Genomic DNA, 19,694 nt, shown 5'->3' on the forward strand with positions numbered 1-19,694 from the left:
GGGCGCCGCCGTGCCCGCCCCGGCAGACAAGTGCACGCGGTGATTGGCCGAGTAGTCCGCCGGCTCCGCCCCCCTCGATCCTATATAAGGCCGGGCCGGGCCGGGCGGGGGCGGTGCCCGAGTTCGAGTCCCGCGTCCGCCCGCTCCGCTCCCCGCTGCGGCGCCTCCCGCTCGGCCCCGCTCCACCGGGGGCCCGGCCGGCCGCGGGTGAGTGAGCGCGGGAGGGCCGGGCCGGGGTCTCCGGGGTCTCCGTCCTCTGCCGGGGGTGTGGGGGGGGTAGGGCTTGGGCCTGGGTCCGAGGGAAGGCGGTTGGTCGGGGGCGGGCAGGGCCCGTGTGGGGCAGGGCTGGGCCTAGGGCCGGGGTCCCCGAGCCCGGGGAAGGGAGGCGGTAGGGGCAGGGATGGGGAGGGGGGCCTGGGGGTTCCCGTGGGGCAGGCGGCCCAGGGCCTGCTCCCTTAGGAGCAGGGGGACTCTCCAGCCTGGGGCTGCCGGGGACGGCCAGCCCAGCCCCGCGGGGGGCTGCCTGCCCGCTCCGGGCCGCCCCGGTCCCGGCGCCTCGCTGGGGGCTTGCGCGGCTGCCGGGCGCCGGGAATGCCTGACACGCAGCCTTCCCCCGGCCCTCCCGAGCGGGGAGCGGGCTGGTGTCGTCTTACACGCCTTATATAGCCCGCACCGGCCCGGGGAGAGCGGGGCCACGCTGGCCCCCAGCCCTGCAGCCTCCGCCGCCTCCCAGCTGGGAGCCTGCCGTCCCTTGCGAGGGGTGGGGAGGGCCCCGGGCCCCCGGAGCTGGCCCTGTCCCCCCCCGGCAGCGGCAGGAGGAAGGTCCTGGGGGGCTTTGCGGTGGCCCAGTGGCTCCTTCCAGGTGAGGGGTGGCTGCGAGGCTGGCGCTGGCCCGTCTGCCCGGAGCCTTGGCCGGCTGACAGCTGTCAGCGCAGCCCTGGCAGGCAGGGCAGTGCTGGGATTCCCTCCTCGCCGAAGCCCTGGCTGTGCATGGAGATGGGCTCGCTCCCAGGTAGCATCTGGTCGGCCGGCTGCCGGAGAGCCAGCCTGGCTGCTCTGCCAGGTACCTCGGGTGGCATCACGCAGCTCCTGTGTTGCTGCTGCTAATTCACCTGGCAAAAATGTTTCTGGTTCCTATCCTGTACCTGCTGCTGCTTCTCCGCGGCCTTGAAATGGTCTGGGCTTTCAGCAGCGTGAGTTTCTGGGGTGCTGCAAGAGAGAGCACATCCCAGGTTTGGGAGAGGGAGAGCGGAGCCCGTGGGCACTCCGCTGTGGGTGGCAGCGGGGCTGTACCTGGCTCCCTGACACTAGTCAGCATTAGCCTGGGCCCCTCGGCTCTGGTGCTGCTGGAGGAGATGCTGATAGATTTGGGGTGCGTCTCTAACCACAGTGTAGGATGGTCAGGGTGGAGTTACTGCTGGAAATGCGACCTGTCTCCTGCCCCATCCTACCAGGTGCCGGGCCCCCTCCTCGCCTGCTTTCCCTGAGTTGTTCCCGTGTGCCCTAACGCTGGGATCGCACCCTCTTCCCTTGCAGAGATGGGCGACATGGAGTCCTACAAGGTGATGCTGAATGGGCCGGCACCCTGGGGTTTCAGACTGCAGGGAGGGAAGGATTTCAGCATGCCGCTCTCCATCTCCAGGGTAAGAGAAGCCGAGACCTACGACACCCATCCTTCACCCTGCCTCTGCGGGTGGGAGCCGTGGCGGCTGCGTCCAGGTGGCTGTGGCAGAGCCGTATGGGGGATGCGGATGAGCCAGGGTTCCGGGAGCACTAGGTCTTGCCCTGCCTGGCTCTGCGTAGCCTCCTTGCAGCCTTATCAGTTGCGGTCTGGCATAGGAGTGTTCCGGGCAGAGGACCGCAGATGAGAAACACTGTACAGCCTCTGCAGAGTCATTCGGGCTGCTGGGGCGGGCAGGGGAGGCCCCTTCCGGAGCGTGCCCACTGCAGGGGGAGGGGAGCCGCTCTCACCCTCCCCAAGCTATGGGGCTGGCTTCCCAGTCTGCACCGCAACACCAGGCTCAACATCCCGGGACCCGGCTTGTGCCCTTCCGCCTGCCCTCCCACTGCGCGGCTCCCAGCTCCGCATCCGAACTAGCCCTGGAATGGGCAGGGAGAGGAAGAAGCTTGTGCTGCTGCCCACACTGCTACCTATACTGGGATGTGGCTCCCTCCACAAAACCAGCCCATTTCTCCAGTGTGAGCGAGAGCCGTTGTGCTGCTGGCTGCTTGTGGCTGAGGCGCCTGGTGCCAGCTGCTCCTGATGCGATGCTCGCCCAGGCCAGGTCTGGGCCCTGCATGCAGGTCCCTGTCCCTGGGCAGCTCAGTCCCCTGGGTGGGTGCTGGCCACGGCTCCGGCCACGCAATTGCCTTATAAGCCTTGGAATGCAACTGCATCACCCGTGCCACTGACGCTCGGGCAGCTGGCACGGAGGCAGCTTCTCGAAGGACAGCTTTGCTCATGGCGCTGCGTGGGGGCCTGCCCCCAGCACGAGCCTGGCACCGTGCGCCTGTCCCAGAGGGGCACGGGTCTCCGCAGCACCCCAGCGCAGAGCACGGACCCCGAGGGCACTGTGTGAGGCTGGAGTCGCCAGTGCCGCTGCCCTGGGGCCTGCCGATCTCTGCTGAGCACGCAGAGACGGCTTCAGCGAGTTTATTCTCTAAAAAATGTTTCTCTTGGCTGCGAGCCAGCACTTAACAAAGGGTCTGGTCGGATGGAGGAGCCTCCCAGGGCAGGGGCCTCGTGAAGCAATGGCCCTGCTCTGCGTGCAGGCCAGTGCTGCCCTCAGGGCTTGGGCAACGCTGCCGTCCTGGGCAGGGCAGGCAGGAGCAGCAAGGACATTCCTAGGGGATGTAGCCAGCTGTGGGGGGCTGTCTGGTGAGGCTGGGCTGCACGGCAGGGCAGTGGGCCCTGTCTGACGGGAAGGGGTGACCCTGTGCTGCTCTGCACCCCGGAGGCATCCCCAGCCCTAAAGTTCCTGCCTGGAGCATGCTGCTGTCCTTGGCCACTGCTTGCCTTGGGCAAGGGCGCTGCCAGCAGGGCAGACTGTCCTGCCAGGCCTGTGGCTGCCGGAGCAGGCTGGAAGGAGGTGTCCTGCCCCGGCTTTGAGGGCTGCAGTGGGGTCCTGCTCTATGGAGCGGGGGAGCACACGGGGAAAGCAGCACTGGTGCGTGCTTTGGCTCTCGGCTGTGTCCATCACTGTGACACTACTGGGTGAGCTGCGAGGCTGCTTCAGCTCGGTGGTCATACAAAAGAGGTGCTACCCTGGTCCTCTGCACACACACCTCTCACGGCAAGGGGCTCTACTGGAGTCCTGACACCTTGGCTACATAGGCTGCGAGACCGTGGTCCTGAGCTGCTTGTGGTGGAGCCAGGGTAAGGGCTGGCATCGGGGGAGCTGGATGCCGAGTGGCACATCCTGGCATCTGCTAGCCGGGGAAGAGGAGAGGCCCTCGGTGCTGCAGGCGGGGAGGCACTGGGGGATGCCGTCTGGGCCCTTGTGCAGGTGCCCCGCTCCCCTCCGTGCTGGGTGAGACTCTGTCTGGGGTGTCCAAGCCGTGGATAGGGGAGGCTGGTGAGCATCTCGCTGGGTGCGGTGATCGAGGCACGGGGAACAAAGGACTGGCTGGGTGGAGGGGGGAGGAAGGAAGCCCTGGTTAGCGGGGCCGGACGGGAAGCAGGAGAGCTGGCACTGCCATGGCTCCTGGCTGAGCTGGCACCTGCCGAAGGGGTTTCCTGGCATGCCGGCGTGGAGGGGGAAGGGGAGCGCGGCGGTGCTGGCCGGGCTGGGTGCGGCTGCGTGCTGCAGCCTGCCGTGCTCTCCCCTTCCCGTGCGGCCGTGTGAGAACCTCTCCCAGCTCCTGCTCCTGCCTCCAAACCCACGCAGCTCCCCTGTGCCTTCCCCAGCCCTCCAGGGCAGCAAGCCGGAGCTTGCAGCAGTGTGGCCAGGAGCCGGCCAGTGCTGCTTGCTGCCCAGGGCACCGTGGTGGGCAGGAGGAGCAGGCGCTGGGTAGCGCAGGGGCACCGGAGAGGGTACCCATGTCCCGCCGGGGATGGCAGTGAGATGCAGGTGGAGCCGGGCCACATCCAGCCCGGGTGTGGGGTTTGGCCTGACATGCTGGCGTGGGGAAGGGGAGCGCGGCTCTGGGGTGAGCCGGGCCCTGCGCATGGGCAAGGAGGGGCCGGGGCTCAGCAGCAGGGATTTTTCAGCCCTCTGACGGCACTGGGAATCTGGCTCACTCCTTTTATGTTCATGTCGAACAGGACTTGAGGAAATACTTGGTCCAGGTCCAAGCGCCTCGAGTTCTTCCGTGCTGGAGGAGCAGGAATGGCTGCAGCCTGCCCACGTCTGTCTGTCTGTCTGTCAGTGCCTGGGAGCTGCATGCGGCGCTTGGGGCCCTGCTTGCCTTCGGCTGTGCATCCCCGCTGGGAGGGGAGGGCAGGGCAGCCTCTGCTTCCCGGCACAGAGCTGACGCAGAGCCGTGCCGTAGAGCCATACTGTAGAGCCGTACTGTAGAGCCATGCTGGGAGCACCGTGGCTGGGCAGGGGAACCCATAGCCATGCTCCCGGCCGCCCCGGCGGGGCGAGGGCTGGGGGAGCAGCGTGGGTGGAGGCGGGTGTCTCCCTGCCCCGGGGGGGCTCCCACTCCTGTGCAGGGATGAGGTAACGTCTGCGCCTGCCGGCACCAGGAGGGGAATGGGTTGGGACTGTGGGCGGCCGGGGAGCGCCCGAGGGGTGCCTCCCCTGTCCCCCTGCTCGCCCCCAGGCGAAGGGCTGGAAATGCCTGTGGTTCGCAGCGAGACATGGGCTGCCTGGCTGGCCCTGACTCACTGCTCTCCCTTCCCGCCCCGGGACCACGGGGACGGCTCCGAGGGGCGGCTGGGCCTCCTGCCGGGGCTGAGCCAGCGCCACCCCCGCCGTTCGGCGTCATGGGGATGGGGCCTCGGGGTGCTGGCCTGGACCCCAGCTGTGCCAGAGGGCAGGGGCTGGGCAGCGCCCTGGGGTAGTGCTGAGCCCTCCGGTGCTGCAGAGGGGAAGAAGCTGCTCTGGGTTAATATGCTGGGAAACGGGGTGATCTGGGGGTCCCTACCTCCCCCTGGGTCAGGTCTGTATGGTGTCCTGTGCCGGGCTGGGCCTTGCGTGAGCGAGCCTGGGCCCCGGCAGACCCCTGCCCTCATGGGGACGAGGGCGTCCCTCCGCTCCCACATTGCCGCTCGGCCGGCCCGGCTCTCCCTGACTCTGTCTGTCCTGCAGCTGACGCCGGGCGGGAAGGCAGCCCAGGCCGGCGTGGGAGTGGGCGACTGGGTGCTGTACATCGATGGGGAGAGCACCAGCTCCATGACGCACATCGAGGCCCAGAACAGGATCCGCGCCTGCGGGGACAGGCTCTGCCTCACCCTGAGCAGGTAGGATTCATGGGCTGGAGCACAGCCAAGTCGCTCTGCCCAGTGCCATCTCCCAGCATCACCATCTCCCGGCATCACTGCTCCTTGCTTGGAGCCTGGCAGCCCCTGGCTGGGTCCAAGGGCTCCGCTTGGCTGGATGAGGCCCTCACCTGCAAGCCATGGGGCAGTGCCAGCCGGCCGTGGCTCCCCTCGCGTGGGTGCTGCATCCCTGGGGTACCAGCATCCCGGCGGTGGCTGGGCCGGTTCCAGCACCTGCCTGGCTGTCTCCTCTCTTGCAGAGCCCAGAACCACCTGGGGAAGCCGCAGAAGGTACGTGTCGCTCCTGGCACTGCAGCAGCAGCTCAGCCTCGTCTCAGGGGAGGGGAATCTCTGAGCGCAGATGGACAAATGGACTTTGCTCCTGGGGCCTGCAGGCTTCTGGGGGATCGGGGTGTGTTTGGAGGGCTGGAAAACTCCCTGCTGGAGGAGCAGCTCTGACCCCTGGCACCGCAGGGGATCGGAGGGAGCGGGGTCTGCCCAGCGGGTGTCCGGGCCCTGGCTGCCGCCTGTCTGTGCCCCCACTGGTGCCTGGTGCGGGCAGGGGTGCAGAGTGGCTAACACGAGAGGAGGCTGGGCAGCTGCAGCACAGCCTTGGGGCCCCGTGTTTGCTGATGCTAGGGAGTGCCCTGGCACAGGGAGGCAGGGCTGGGGCTGGTGACTGGTGGCTCCTGGATAGAAGCCACCTGCATGCGTTCAGCTTCATGCCGTGGGATGGTTGCGATCAGTGTGCACGCATGCACCGCCCTGCTGTGGGCAGCAGCGAGCATCTGGGGCACTTACTAATCCTCCGGCAACCCTTAGGCCGGGCTTGTGACCTGTCACTGGGCTGGGTGCCCTGCGGAGAGAGGTGCCAGCCTGGCAGAGCCCAGTATCTGAGGTGCACGTGCTGTCTGCCTTTCCTACCTGGCTGCCTGCTGCACTGCCTGGCCCAGGGCTGCCCCTTGCATGCTGCTTGATGTGTGAGCCTGTGTCTGTGTGTTTTGTCTCGCTCAGGACTCACTCCCCTGCTCTGAACCCCTGAAATATAACTTCGCTCCCAGCACCGCCCTCAACAAAACAGCTCGGCCCTTCGGGGCCGGCTCGCCTCCGAACCCACGGCCTGGGCTGGTGACGAAACCCGTGACGTACGTGCCCCTGGCGCCCGCCTGCACCCCCCAGCACAATGGGTATGTTGCTGTCCATCCTGCTCCCCAAGGATCGGGGGGATCCTGCTGCCCAGCCCTGCTGCGCCTTGCATGCCAGGCACCCATGGGTGGGAGTGGGCGATAGTGCCCATGCTGGGGTCCCCTGATGGCTGGTGCTGAAGTGGCACAACAGGACTGTTACACGTGGGGACACACAGCCATGCACGTGCCGGTCCCTCGCTCGGGGACGTGTCAGCCTATGGGGAGTCCTGCGGGGCACGGCACGGCGGTCATAGCAGGGCACTCGCTGGCGTCTGCAGCAGCAGGAAAGCGGTGGCTGCGTTGTCACCACCAGCCAGCGTCTGGCCGGGGACGTCCTGACGGTCCCCCAGCTGCCGGGACAGACTGGGCAAAGTGAAGCCCTCGAGCCCTGCGCAGTGCCGTCCTCGCCCCGCTTGCAGGGAAGAAGCTCCCACCTCTGCAGGCTGCCCACCCGGCTGCCATGTGTCTGGCAGCTGCCGGTCCCTGCCCCTCCTGCCAAGAGCTGCACGTTGCCCTGATGCTGGGCAATGGATGGGGGGGATGTGGCTCTGGCTGCCCTGCACACCCAGGCCTGTTTTGAGGGGCTGAAGGAGGCATGGTCTGGTCCGTTGGTGTCCGCTCCTGTGTCCCAGTGTGCTCCCAGCCCTGGGCGAGGTGGGCACGAGTCTCGGGAATAGGGGGACTGATGCAGGCTATAGGTGAGCTCTGGAAACTTCTTGGGTGCTGTGGGTCTAATTTTACCTTCCTTTTTCTTTCTTTCTCTCCTCCCTTTCTTTTTCCCTCTCCCCTACAGGTGCTGAGCCTTGACAAGTCAGTAAGCCTTTTGCCTACTCTCTCTATCCTCCCCGCATGCCTCTTCCCTGCTAGTATCCCATTCTCCAGGGCAGGGCCAGTCTGGGACAGGCAGCACATGCCGCTCTGCCCGTGCGGGTGGGTCACTCCCGGCAGCAAGCTGTCCTGAGCCTGAAGGGCGAGCGCTGCCTGTCTCTGCTGGCTGCTGGGGCCCTGGAGCATCCTCGCACGTGGTCCCTTCCCTCCTCCCCAAGACGTGGCTTGGCTGGGTGAGGGCTGCCAGGCTGTGCCGGGCACCCTGCCCAGGACCAGGCAGGTGGGCAGTACTGCCATGGGCACTGTAGGTGTTCACTGGGCTCTCGTGCAGCTCCCCTGCCGGTGATTTTTTGACCTTGGCTTATTCTTGCCCTGTCCTTTCCCCTCCTGGCCCTTGGGGCCAGTCTTACACTGCCAGCAATGGTGGTCGGTCCTGAATCAGTCCCAGTAACGGGCCCTTCCTACGCGGAGGAGGAGTGGGAGTGTGGGGAGTAAGGCAATGTGCGGCATCTCGGGTACTGGTGTGCTGTGGTTCTGTGCTGGTGGAGGTGTGGGACAGTCCCAGGGAGGTCATGCCGTGGGGATCTGTCAGATTTGACAGATGACTCTGTCACTCGCAGGCAGCCCCTGCAGCCACTGGAGCCCCCCAGCTCCCCCGTGTGCGATCCTGTGAAGTTGCGGCTGATAGAGGACGCTGAGGACTGGCAGCCCCGCACCGGGACCTCCCAGTCCCGCTCCTTCCGCAAACTGGCCCAGCTGATGGGCACAGACAGCAGTAAGTTCCCGCAGGGCCTGGCACTGCCTAGCTGTCTGGGGGTGCCCAGCTTTGCTGGGGCAACTGGAGCCAGATAAAGGCCGTGGTGTGTTGTGGCACTGGAGCGTTGATTTTGGCCCCGTGTGGCCCCTCTGGGGCAGCTGAGCCAGTGGGAGCTGCCTGAGGCTGTGCGTGGGCTTGTGGTTGGTGCCACTGGGCTGGGGCCATGCTCTGCCCCGTGGCCGGGCAGGGCTGTGCATTGGGACAGGAGGGCAGCAGGAGGAGAGGTCGGTTTTCCTTCCTTTCCCTTTCCTTCCTGCTGTCTCTGGGCATTAGTTGCCGCAGACTGACTCTGTCCCTCCTTTCTCTCCTGCTGCGCTCAGTGGAGGATCGTGAGGATGAGCTTGTTAAAAAGCCCAGGTAAGGGGAGCGTGTGCCAGGGCAGCAGCAGGAGCCACGGGGTTGGCCACCCGGGGCTCAGCCCACCTGGCTGGTTTGCACTCACTGCTTGCGGTGACTCCGGGGAAGCTCTTTGCCCTGTTGCTGTTTCTTCTCTCCTCTCCTGCCTCCTCCGTCCTCCTGTTCCCTCTCTGTCCTCTCCCTTTCCCCAGAGCCGAGCTGTTGGTGGAGCTGTGGAGTCCGCCCTGCACTCACCCCACAACGGGCACTGCCAGCACTCAGCCACTGCTCTGACCATCGCCTTGGGAGGGTCCTGCCCGGGCATCTGCCTGCCAGGCAGGCTGTCCCCAAACGGGGTGTCCCCATGCTGAGTGTGCTGGGCAGGACCCGCTGGGCACTGCTGGCATGGAGCTGGGGAGGCTGAGCTGCACTGTCGCTTCTTGTGAAAATGGGATCTGGAGGAGGCTGGTGGCACTGGCAACACCTTGCTGGGGGTGTTGGGAGGTGCTGGACAGCACCTAGACCTGGGGCACGATGTCCTGTGAGCCTGGCGTGGGGCTGCGGGGCAGCCAGGCAGAGCTGGGTGAGTGTCGCCAGCTTCTCTGTGGGGCTGGGTGTGTGTACAGGAGGGGTGCACTAAGCCATGGCTCAACCATTGACCGTTGTGCCGCCGTTTTTCTGATGCCACAGGGATGCCCGTGGGTCTGGCTGGGGCACGGGGGAGCAGTGGTGAGTGCCAGGGTCTGGCAAGGGGGTCTGTATTTGTGAGGGCACCTTTGGGAGCGCTGCCCCGTGCTGTGGTGCTGGGCAGGGTCCCTGCGTGGTGCTGGCTGAGCGCCTGCCCTCTGTCACTCGCAGGCAGCCCCCGCAGCCACTGGAGCCCCCCAGCTCCCCCGTGTGCGACCCTGCGAAGCTGCAGCTAATAGAGGACGCTGAGGACTGGCAGCCCCGCACCGGGACCTCCCAGTCCCGCTCCTTCCGCAAACTGGCCCAGCTGATGGGCACAGACGGCTGTAAGTTCCCACAGGGCCCAGCACTGCCTGGCTGCCCAGGGGTGCCGGACTTTGCTGGGGCAGCCAGTGCCCGGCAGAGGCTGTGGGGTGATGTGGCATGGGGGGCTTGACTTTGGCCCCAAGTCAACCCTTCAGGGAGGCTGAGCTGTTGGGAGCTGCCCGGGGCTGCGTGTGGGCTCGTGGTGGTGCCACTGGGCTGGGGCCATGCTGTGCCCTGTGGCCAGGCAGGGCTGTGCGTTGGGGCAGGAGGGTGGCGGGAGGAGAGGTCGGTTTTCCTTCCTTCCCTTCCCTTTCCCTTTCCGCTGTCTCTGGGCATTAGTTGCCGCAGACTGACTCTGTCTCCTCCTTTCTCTCCTGCTGCGCTCAGTGGAGGATCGTGAGGATGAGCTTGTTAAAAAGCCCAGGTAAGGGGAGCGTGTGCCAGGGCGGCAGCATGAGCTGTATACAGGGCTGCATGTCCCGGGCAGGCCTCTGGACACTGCGGGCACTGAGCTGGGGAGGCTGAGCTGAAGCACGGCCTCTTGAGCAAATGGGATCTGGAAGAGCCTGGAGGCACTGGCAAAACCTGGTTGTGGGTTTTGGGAGGTGCTGGGCAACTGGGGCACTATGTCCTGTGAGCCTGGCAGGGCTGCAGGGTGGCCGGGCAGAGCCGGGCGAGTGCCACCGGCTGGTTTGCCCTCGCCTTCACTGCTTGCGGTGACTCCGGGGAAGCTCTTTGCCCTGTTGCTGTTTCTTCTCTCCTCTCCTGCCTCCTGCGTCCTCCCGTTCCCTCTCTGTCCTCTCCCTCTCCCCAGAGCCGAGCTGTTGGAGGAGCTGCAGAGCCCACCCTGTGCTTGTCCTGCGATGGGCACTGCCAGTGCTCAGCCACTGCTCTGACTGTCACCTCGGGAGGGTCCTGTCTGGGCACCCACCTGCCAGGGAGGCTGTCCCCAGCTGGGTGTCCTTACAGGGGGATGTCCCTGTGCCGGGTGTGCCAGGCAGGACCCACTGGGCACTGCTAGCACCGAGCTGAGGAGGCCAAACTGTAGCATGGTGTCCTGGACACAGTGGGTAGGGGCAGCTGGTGGCACTGGTAACACCTTGCTGGGGGTGTTGGGAGGTGCTGGGCAGCGCCTGGAGCTGGGGCACGATGTCCTGTGGGGCTGCAGGGCTGGTCAGGAGTGAACGCTGCCGGCATCTTTGTGGGGCTCGTCCTCTCTGGGGCTGGGGATACGTACAGGAGGGATGCACTGAGCCATGGCTCAACCATTGACTGTTGTGCCATCTTTTTTCTGATGCCACAGGGATGCCCGTGGGTCTGGCTGGGGCACGGGGGAGCAGTGATGAGTGCCGGGGTCTGGTGAGGGGGTCGGTGTATGTGAAAGGGGCCTTTGGCAGCACTTCCCTGTGCTGAAGCAGGGTCCCTGCGTGGTGCTGGCTGAGCGCCTGCCCTCTGTCACTTGCAGGCAGCCCCCGCAGCCACTGGAGCCCCCCAGCTCCCCCGTGTGCGACCCTGGGAAGTCGCAGCTGATAGAGGACGCTGAGGACTGGCAGCCCCGCACCGGGACCTCCCAGTCCCGCTCCTTCCGCAAACTGGCCCAGCTGATGGGCACAGATGGCAGTGAGTTCCCACAGGGCCCAGCACTGCCTGGCTGCCCAGGGGTGCCGGACTTTGCCTGGGCTGCTGGAGCCTGGCAGAGGCTGTGTCTTGGGCACTGGTGCTTTGGTTTTAGCCCTGTGTGGCCCCTCCGGGCAGGCTGAGCTGTTGGGAGCTGCCTGGGGCTGTGCGTGGGCTTGTGGTTGTGCCACTGGGCTGGGGCTGCAGTCTGCCCTGTGGCTGGGCAGGGCTGTGCGTTGGGGCAGGAGGGTGGCGGGAGGAGAGGTCGGTTTTCCTTCCTTCCCTTCCCTTTCCCTTTCCGCTGTCTCTGGGCATTAGTTGCCGCAGACTGACTCTGTCTCCTCCTTTCTCTCCTGCTGCGCTCAGTGGAGGATCGTGAGGATGAGCTTGTTAAAAAGCCCAGGTAAGGGGAGCGTGTGCCAGGGCGGCAGCATGAGCTGTATACAGGGCTGCATGTCCCAGGCAGGCCTCTGGACACTGCGGGCACTGAGCTGGGGAGGCTGAGCTGAAGCACGGCCTCTTGAGCAAATGGGATCTGGAAGAGCCTGGAGGCACTGGCAAAACCTGGTTGTGGGTTTTGGGAGGTGCTGGGCAACTGGGGCACTATGTCCTGTGAGCCTGGCAGGGCTGCAGGGTGGCTGGGCAGAGCCGGGCGAGTGCCACCGGCTGGTTTGCCCTCGCCTTCACTGCTTGCGGTGACTCCGGGGAAGCTCTTTGCCCTGTTGCTGTTTCTTCTCTCCTCTCCTGCCTCCTGCGTCCTCCCGTTCCCTCTCTGTCCTCTCCCTCTCCCCAGAGCCGAGCTGTTGGAGGAGCTGCAGAGCCCACCCTGTGCTTGTCCTGCGATGGGCACTGCCAGTGCTCAGCCACTGCTCTGACTGTCACCTCGGGAGGGTCCTGTCTGGGCACCCACCTGCCAGGGAGGCTGTCCCCAGCTGGGTGTCCTTACGGTGGGTTGTCCCCATGCCGGGTGTGCCAGGCAGGACCCACTGGGCACTGCTAGCACCGAGCTGAGGAGGCCAAACTGTAGCATGGTGTCCTGGACACAGTGGGTAGGGGCAGCTGGTGGCACTGGTAACACCTTGCTGGGGGTGTTGGGAGGTGCTGGGCAGCGCCTGGAGCTGGGGCACGATGTCCTGTGGGGCTGCAGGGCTGGTCAGGAGTGAACGCTGCCGGCATCTTTGTGGGGCTCGTCCTCTCTGGGGCTGGGGATACGTACAGGAGGGATGCACTGAGCCATGGCTCAACCATTGACTGTTGTGCCGCCATTTTTTCCAAAGCCTGGGCCCAGCTGGGGCACGGGGGAGCAGTGGTGAGTGCCGGGGTCTGGCGAGGGGGTCGGTGTATGTGAAAGGGGCCTTTGGCAATGCTTCCCTGTGCCGAAGCAGGGTCCCTGCGTGGTGCTGGCTGAGCGCCTGCCCTCTGTCACTCGCAGGCAGCCCCCGCAGCCACTGGAGCCCCCCAGCTCCCCCGTGTGCGACCCTGGGAAGTTGCGGCTGATGGAGGATGCTGAGGACTGGCAGCCCCGCACCGGGACCTCCCAGTCCCGCTCCTTCCGCAAACTGGCCCAGCTGACGGGCACAGACGGCTGTAAGTTCCCACAGGGCCCAGCGCTGCCTGGCTGCCCAGGGGTGCCGGACTTTGCTGGGGCAGCCAGTGCCCGGCAGAGGCTGTGGGGTGATGTGGCAGCGGGGGCTTTGATTTTGGCCCCATGTGGCCCATCTGGGGAGGCTGAGCCGGCAGGAGCTGCCCGGGGCTGTGCGTGGTGCAGGCCGTGTGTGGGCTCGTGGTGGTGCCACTGGGCTGGGGCCGTGCTGTGCCCCATGGCTGGGCAGAGCTGTGCGTTGGGGCAGGGGGGCGGCGGGAGGAGAGGTCGGTTTTCCTTCCTTCCCTTCCTGCTGTTCTTGGGCCTCGGTCACCACAGACTGACTCTGTCTCCTCCTTTCTCTCCTGCTGCGCTCAGTGGAGGATCATGATGATGTGTTTATTAAAAAGCCCAGGTAAGGGGAGCGTGCACCAGGCAGCAGCAGGAGCTATGGGGCTGCATGTCCCGGGCAGGACCCGCTGGGCATTGCTGGCACTGAGCTGGGGATGCCGAGCTGCGCCGTGGTGTCCCAGACGCAGCGGGTCGGGGGCGGCTGGTGGCACTGGCAAAACCTTGCTGGGGGTGTTGTGATGTTTGGGCAGTGCCTGGACATATGGGGCATGATGTCCCATGAGTGTGGCGTGGGGCTGCAGGGCGGCTGGGCGGAGCTGGGTGAGCGTTGCCAGCTTCTCCCTGCGTGGGGGCAGGGAAGGGAGCCGGGGCCGGGGGTGCGCCGTTCCTTGCCCCATGCAGCTGGGCAGGGGTGGTGCACAGAGCCCCTTTTTTTGTCTTCGCCTCTCCGTGATGCCTCCTGCCCTGGCTCCGTGACCATCGGGTCCCAGCTCTGTCCGGTTTGCTCTGCCACAAATAAACGCTCCTGGTTTTGTAGCTGTCTCCTCCTTGCCTTTGCCCTGGAGAGGCGGAGAGCCTCAGGCTCTCCCTTTGTCCCTGTCCCCTCTCTCGGGTGGGCCGTGCCTCTCTGGCCGCAGCTTGCCCGGCCTGCTCCCAAGCCCAGTGCTGGCAGCCAGCCGGGGGGCTCAGGCCTTGCCCCTCCCAGGACCAGCCTGGCCCTGCCTGCTAGCAGGGATGGCAGAGCCCTGCCTGTCCCCAGCTCTGCCGGAGCTGGGCCCCGGGGCTCCCTGCGCCGGCTCGGGTCCAAGCCCCTCTGCACCCTGATGAGGCTGGGGGCAACCATCGTGTGTGAGCGGGCAGCTGGGGTCTGTGTGGTCCCTGGGGTCCCTGGTCAGTCTGGAGCAGCCCAGAGCTGGGTGTGGGACCCCAGCAGGCCTGCGCTCCCTCCCGCCTCTCCCCAGACCACCACGATGGGTGCCAGAGACCCCAGGGGTGCTGTGTCTTCACAGGGCTGAAGGCGCTTGGCTCGGTACCCCATCACCAAACCAGCTACCGGCTGGGCACGGGGGCTTGGCTGGCTCCTGCCTGCTTGTTGGGGTGGGGGGGTCCTGCCTGCACACACAGGCCTGCTGGGCAGAGGGGGTGAGCAGGGCAGGCTGGATTAACTGCTTGTTCTGTAGCCAGGTCTCCGTGCTGGACCCGTCCCCGGGAGCAGCGATGAAGACGGAGCCGGGACTGGGTGAGCAAAATGTTTCCTCTGGGCTTGGGGAAGAGGGGCAGGGGTGCTCGAGGATGCTGCTGGCCCAGCCACAGGCGCTTGGAGTGGGCTGCTGAGGGATCAGGAACACCGTCCCAGAGACTTGCATGTGCTTGCAGCCCCCAGGACCCCTGCTGCCACCCCCGGCCCTGCCAGCCGCCCACCCTGGGCTGTGGACCCCTCGTTTGCCGAGCGCTACGCCCCAGACAAGACGAGCACGGTGGTGAGCAAGCACAGCCAGCCGGCCACGCCGACCCCCATGCAGAACCGCAGCTCCATCGTGCAGGCGGCACAGCAGGCCCCCGAAGGGCCTGGCCGCACACCCCTCTGCTACAAGTGCAACAAGGTCATCAGGTGAGCCCTGGCCACCGCTGCTGCCACGCCAGCGTCCTGGGGCCCGGCGTGGCTGATGTGGCTCTGTCCTGCTGCAGGGGACGCTACTTGGTGGCGCTGGGACATTATTACCACCCCGAGGAGTTCACCTGCTGCCAGTGCAGGAAGGTGCTGGATGAGGGTGGCTTCTTTGAGGAGAAAGGCTCCATCTTCTGCCCCAAGTGCTACGACACGCGCTATGCGCCCAGCTGTGCCAAGTGCAAGAAGAAGATCGCCGGGGTGAGTGTCCCTCAGCCTGCCCCACACCTCCTGTCCCTGCTTACCTGCGGGTCCCCAGCTCTGTCCCTTCCCATCCTGATCCCATCCCCAGGGACCCCTTGTCCCTTTCTGCCCTGGGAGGGAGTCCCCCACGGCACAGGGTGGTCCTGCCCCCAGCTGACAGCAGTTCCCTTCCAGGAGGTCATGCACGCGCTGAAGATGACCTGGCACGTGCAGTGCTTCACCTGTGCTGCCTGCAAAACTCCCATCCGCAACCGTGCCTTCTACATGGAGGAGGGACAGCCCTACTGCGAGAGAGGTAGGACCTGGGGACCCCATGTGCCACCCCGCATGGCCCCGGAGCACTGGGCACTGTCGGGGCTCAGCACCTGCCCACGGGGGTGGGGGGTGAGCTGTCCTGTGCTGCGGGGCTTTCCCCAGGCCATGGGGAAGGCAGGGACCCCCCTCCCGCAGCCCTGAGCCCTCCATCCTGGTCCTCCCCGGCTGCTGGGTAGTGCCATCGCTCCCATGTTGCCATGGCAATGACAGAGGATGTACATCAAAGGCGAGTGCTGCATCCTGGGAGATGAGGTTTGCCTCCTCCCTGCAAGCCCGGTGGCAGCCGGGGCCACCCTGCACGGCACAGGCATCTCGGCCAGGTGTCTTGGGCATCGTCCCCCCGGGGCTGGCAGAGTTTTCTCCCCAGGCTGTGCCTGTGGGATCCCAGCTGTGCTGCAGCCCTGCTCCCCTGGGACGAGGGGCTGCAGTGCAGGGGAACACTGACCTGGCCTCTGCCTCTCCTCACAGACTACGAGAAGATGTTTGGCACCAAGTGCCGCGGTTGTGACTTCAAGATCGACGCTGGGGACCGGTTCCTGGAGGCGCTGGGCTTCAGCTGGCATGACACTTGCTTTGTCTGTGCGGTGAGCCGTGTGCCTCCCTCCCCGACTGCTGGTGGGGGCCGTGGCTCTCCCTGGCAGTCGTGCCCTGCATGGGGTACACCAGCAGTGTGGGGTCCCTGCTGCCATGAGGTTTTCCCCACCTGGCTCTGTGCTGGTGGCTCAAGCCCCCTGCTCTGAGCCTGCTGCTCCCCGGCATCTGTGCGATGCTGGTGCTGAGCACTGGGTCATGGCAGGGGACCCAGGGGCTGGCTCAGCCCCCCTGACCTGACTGCCTGTGCTCTCCTCTCCAGATCTGCCAGACCAACCTCGAAGGGAAGACGTTCTACTCCAAGAAGGACAAGCCGCTCTGCAAGAGCCACGCTTTCTCCCACGTGTGAGGGGCGGGAGTTCAGCTGTGCCCACACGTGCCCCTGGCCCTGCATGCTCTTCTCCCCACCCCTGCTGCCCCCAGGGAGCCAGGCTGGGCCCTCGCCCCTTCCCCTTGCTCCTGCCTCTTTCCTGGCAGCTCCTGGCCCAGCTCCAGCCAGAAGCAGTGCTGGGCCCGGAGCCCCTTATAGCTGGCTTCTTCTGTGCCCCTGGTTGGCCCTAGGAGCCCCGGGAAGGGGATGCTGCATGGGTCTGTGGCTCCAGAGCCACGCAGTGTGGTGGCCACGGCCATGCCGAGGCTGGAGTCGGGGAGGGTCCGGCACAGCAGGGCTGCTCCCTCGCTCGGCTGGGGCCCGGCTGCCTGGCAGCTCAGCGCCAGGACAGGGATGCTCCTAGCACATCCCTGAGCGGGTGAGGACCAGCCCCCCAGCCCCCTGCCAAGCTCTCCCCCACCTTCCCCGCTGCATGCTTAGTGCATGGGGCTGGAGACATGGCCCTGTTCCCCTGCCGGGGCCCTCCCCGCAGCAACCCCCCGGCCACCCAGAGAAGTCTGCTGCGGTGGCTTCCAACCCCAGCTGTGTGCCAGGGGGATCTGTGCCTTGTGTCCCCCCACCCAGCTGGCCTGCTGCTCTCCTGGGGTTGGCATGCAGCAGCACCCCTAGCCCGGCCGTGCTGGGGAGCAGGGCAGCGTGCTAAGCCTGCCCCGGCCGTGGGCTGGCAGCATGTGCTGGTGGCCAGCCGGCCGGCGGGCTCCCGCAAGGCTTAGGAATGGCTTCCTACCAAAGAGCACCTGCCACCGCCCTCCCAGGCCTGTAAATGCCTCTCCCAAACCCACACTCTCCGGTTGGACTGCTGCTGATGTAGCCACGGTGCTTTTAGTGCCTTTAATAAACACTTCTCTGCAAGTGCTGGCTGTCTTGAGGCCTGCGGTTTTGCCGAGCGAGGGGTGGCCGGCTGGGAAGGTCACACTCAGCCCTCGCCCTGCTCCCCCCGGGGCCTGACTCAGCTCCCTCCAGCTTTCTGGGGGAAATCTTCGCCTCGGATTTCTCCTCCTCTGCCTCTGTCAGCCTGGGCTGGACCCCTCGTGCCACCTGGGTCCCTCTCTCTTTGTAGCAGGCAGGACCACTAACAGAGGCAGTAATTAATCCGGGGGGCAAAGCTGCAGCGAGGGGAAATGGGGCAGATGTCCAACCCTGCAGGGGGGTCCCCGCTTACCTGGCGGTGTGCCCTGGTCCCTGCTGTGCCCTGGCCCCGAGTCCTGTGCAGGGGACAAGAAGTCACGGGGCACGCGCGGGCCACGTGCACCAGCTCTGGGCATGCTCCGGCGTAAAGCAGCCAAGCATTTGCTCATGCGATGCAGCTGCTGTCCCAAAGGAGGGGTGCAAAGCCAGGCCAGCACCTCCAGCTGGAACGGGCTCGGGGGCAGCGGGTGTGGGGAAGAGCAGCTCCTCCCGCTCTGCTCTGGCAGCTGGAACGGTCATTAATAATTGCAGCTCTTACCACGATGAGCAACTGTAAGGAAAATTGTCTTGCTAATCTACTGGAAGGTTCTGCCGGGAGCAGGAGCTGGCTACGGGAAACCAAATGCCTCCCGGCATCACCCAGAGCTGGCCTGTGGCTGTGGGGGCACATCTCCCTGGTGCCACATCTCCCCTGTGCCAGCTCCAGGAGTGCAAAATCCTGTCAAAGATGGAGAGGGGAAAGTGGGAGTGATGGAGGCTGGGGCCAGGCCAGGCGCTCGGGCTGGGGCACATGCGGGTGATGGGACAGTCACACCCAGGAGCAGCAGGACACGGCTACGAAAAGGGACAGAAACAGCCGGCGCCTGCCTGGCAGAGCCAGGACGAGCAGGGATGTGGTAAGTGCCGAAGCGCGAGTCCCAGCTGCGCAGCCAAGGTCAGGGGAAGTGCAGGGGAAGGTTAGGCGACTGCGGCCCCACGTGAGCAGCCACCAAGCCAGCCCTGGCTCAGACGGGACAGCAGCCCGTGAGCGGAGGGCAGGGAAGGGGCAGGGGGAGGCAGCCGTGCGGGACGGAGCCTGCTGGGGTAGCACGGCCTGGGAACAGGTTGTGCCAGCTCAGCCCCGGGGTACCCGGCCTTGGAGCAGGGCCAGGGCAGAGCCGTGGTGCCGCAGCCAGCCTGCCTCTCCCTGAGGGAGGGCCAAGCATCTCACTGGTGCTGCTGCAAGGCCTGCGCCCACGGGGGCTCAGCCCTTTCTGGTCGGCGCCTTGTTGCTTCTGGTCCCTACTGATGACGCCTGTACCACCCAAGGTGCCTCCGCGCTTTGCTGAGAGCAGCTCTTGCCCACCAGCTCTGCGCACCATGTGAGGAGCTTGTGCACAGGCAGCGGAAGGAGGGTCTCCGGTGGGCTGCGGAGGTGGAGCCTGGGGTGGGGCTGCGGCCGTGCTGCTCTGAGAACAAAGCCTGGTGGCGGCGGGCTCAGGGCTCCCACCATGTCCCTGAGCGGGGTCCCACCACATCCACCCCCAAAGGCAGCTGAGCCGTTTGTGGGGCGCCTGCCGCAGCCCTGGCCTCATGCTGGCCCCGCCAGCTGCTCCACAGCTGCTCACAAACTCTTGCAGCCTCTTAGGGCGGCTCCGGCTCTGGCCTGGCTCGGAAATGCTGGTGCAAGGAGGGCGTGGAGGCGTGAGGGGGGCAGGCAGCACAGGCCCGCAGCACCCCATCCTGTGTCCCACTGAGCTTGGGGGGCTCATCCACAGGCTGCTCTGAAGGGCTTGGTTCAGGAAGGGCCATGCCAGCGTCAGCCCCAGATACCAGGGATCAGGCCCTGTACGCTCTCCACTGCTGCTCCAGCCCGGAGAAGCCTCCAGCACGGTTCTGGCCTGGGATGCGGGCAGTGCCGGGGGTCGGGGAGGCATGGTGGGTCAGGGCGATGCTGCCTGCCCTGGCAGGAGCCTGCGGACCCAGCTGGGAGCCCCCGCAGAGCCCTGCACGGGTCAGTGCAAAAGCAACTTTGTGGGTTCACAGGGAGGCAAAACCTCCTGGAAAAGGTGCCGTGGTGCACAGCCTGGCAGGGTCCTGAGGGGACCGGGGGGGTTGGGAGGGGCAGGCAGGCAGCAAAGGGGCCCCCACAAAGGCTGTGCCCACCGACACCTCGTGCAGCAGCGAGGGCATAGCTGGGTGTGTGGGGCAGAGCCCACAGTGCTGCGTCCTTGGAGAGGAAACCTCAGAGCACAGGGTCTCGGGGCTGAGGGGAGCTGAGGTCACAGGGTTCCCGGTGGGCCGTGTCCACGGGGTGGAGGGGACATGGGGCAGGGGAGGGCCTGGGGTCCAGAGGAGCACTCAGCATGCGAGGTCCCCAGGGTGCAGCGTCCCCAGGAGGGGGTAGCACAGGACGCAGGTCCCCAGGGCAGAGGAGAGCCCAGGGTGCAGGACCACCCGGGGTGCAGGTTCCCAGGAGGGAGCTGAGCCGGGGTGCAGG

General features: G+C 66.2%; 1 protein-coding gene across 1 annotated transcript; it reads left to right on the forward strand.

Annotated features, from left to right (window-relative positions):
- Positions 1 to 49: 49 nt before the first annotated feature.
- Positions 50 to 17,162, forward strand: PDLIM7 (PDZ and LIM domain 7). The gene is made up of 24 exons (XM_075511014.1): positions 50 to 207; positions 1,537 to 1,643; positions 5,256 to 5,407; positions 5,686 to 5,716; positions 6,440 to 6,612; positions 7,245 to 7,266; positions 7,406 to 7,426; positions 7,480 to 7,630; positions 7,937 to 8,215; positions 8,578 to 8,614; positions 9,284 to 9,322; positions 9,452 to 9,606; positions 9,974 to 10,010; positions 11,052 to 11,206; positions 11,570 to 11,606; positions 11,997 to 12,058; positions 12,518 to 12,790; positions 13,164 to 13,200; positions 14,318 to 14,376; positions 14,514 to 14,748; positions 14,826 to 15,006; positions 15,184 to 15,304; positions 15,793 to 15,908; positions 16,178 to 17,162. Exons 2-24 carry the CDS (start codon positions 1,539 to 1,541, stop codon positions 16,262 to 16,264), a joined length of 2,565 nt encoding a protein of 854 aa, XP_075367129.1. The 5' UTR covers positions 50 to 207; positions 1,537 to 1,538; the 3' UTR covers positions 16,265 to 17,162.
- The last annotated feature ends 2,532 nt before the right edge of the window (positions 17,163 to 19,694 follow it).

This window comes from Mycteria americana, chromosome 8 (assembly GCF_035582795.1).
Source record: "Mycteria americana isolate JAX WOST 10 ecotype Jacksonville Zoo and Gardens chromosome 8, USCA_MyAme_1.0, whole genome shotgun sequence".
Classification (NCBI taxonomy): domain Eukaryota; kingdom Metazoa; phylum Chordata; class Aves; order Ciconiiformes; family Ciconiidae; genus Mycteria; species Mycteria americana.

What these genes read in the sequence shown, in the direction of transcription:
- PDLIM7 (XM_075511014.1), top strand. Translation starts at nt 1,539, where the DNA reads ATGGGCGACATGGAGTCCTACAAGGTGATGCTGAATGGGCCGGCACCC. An exon ending in TGGGGCACGGGGGAGCAGTG is followed by an intron (nt 9,323 to 9,451) that starts GTGAGTGCCAGG and finishes TGTCACTCGCAG; the next exon opens with GCAGCCCCCGCAGCCACTGG. An exon ending in GCAAGAAGAAGATCGCCGGG is followed by an intron (nt 15,007 to 15,183) that starts GTGAGTGTCCCT and finishes GTTCCCTTCCAG; the next exon opens with GAGGTCATGCACGCGCTGAA.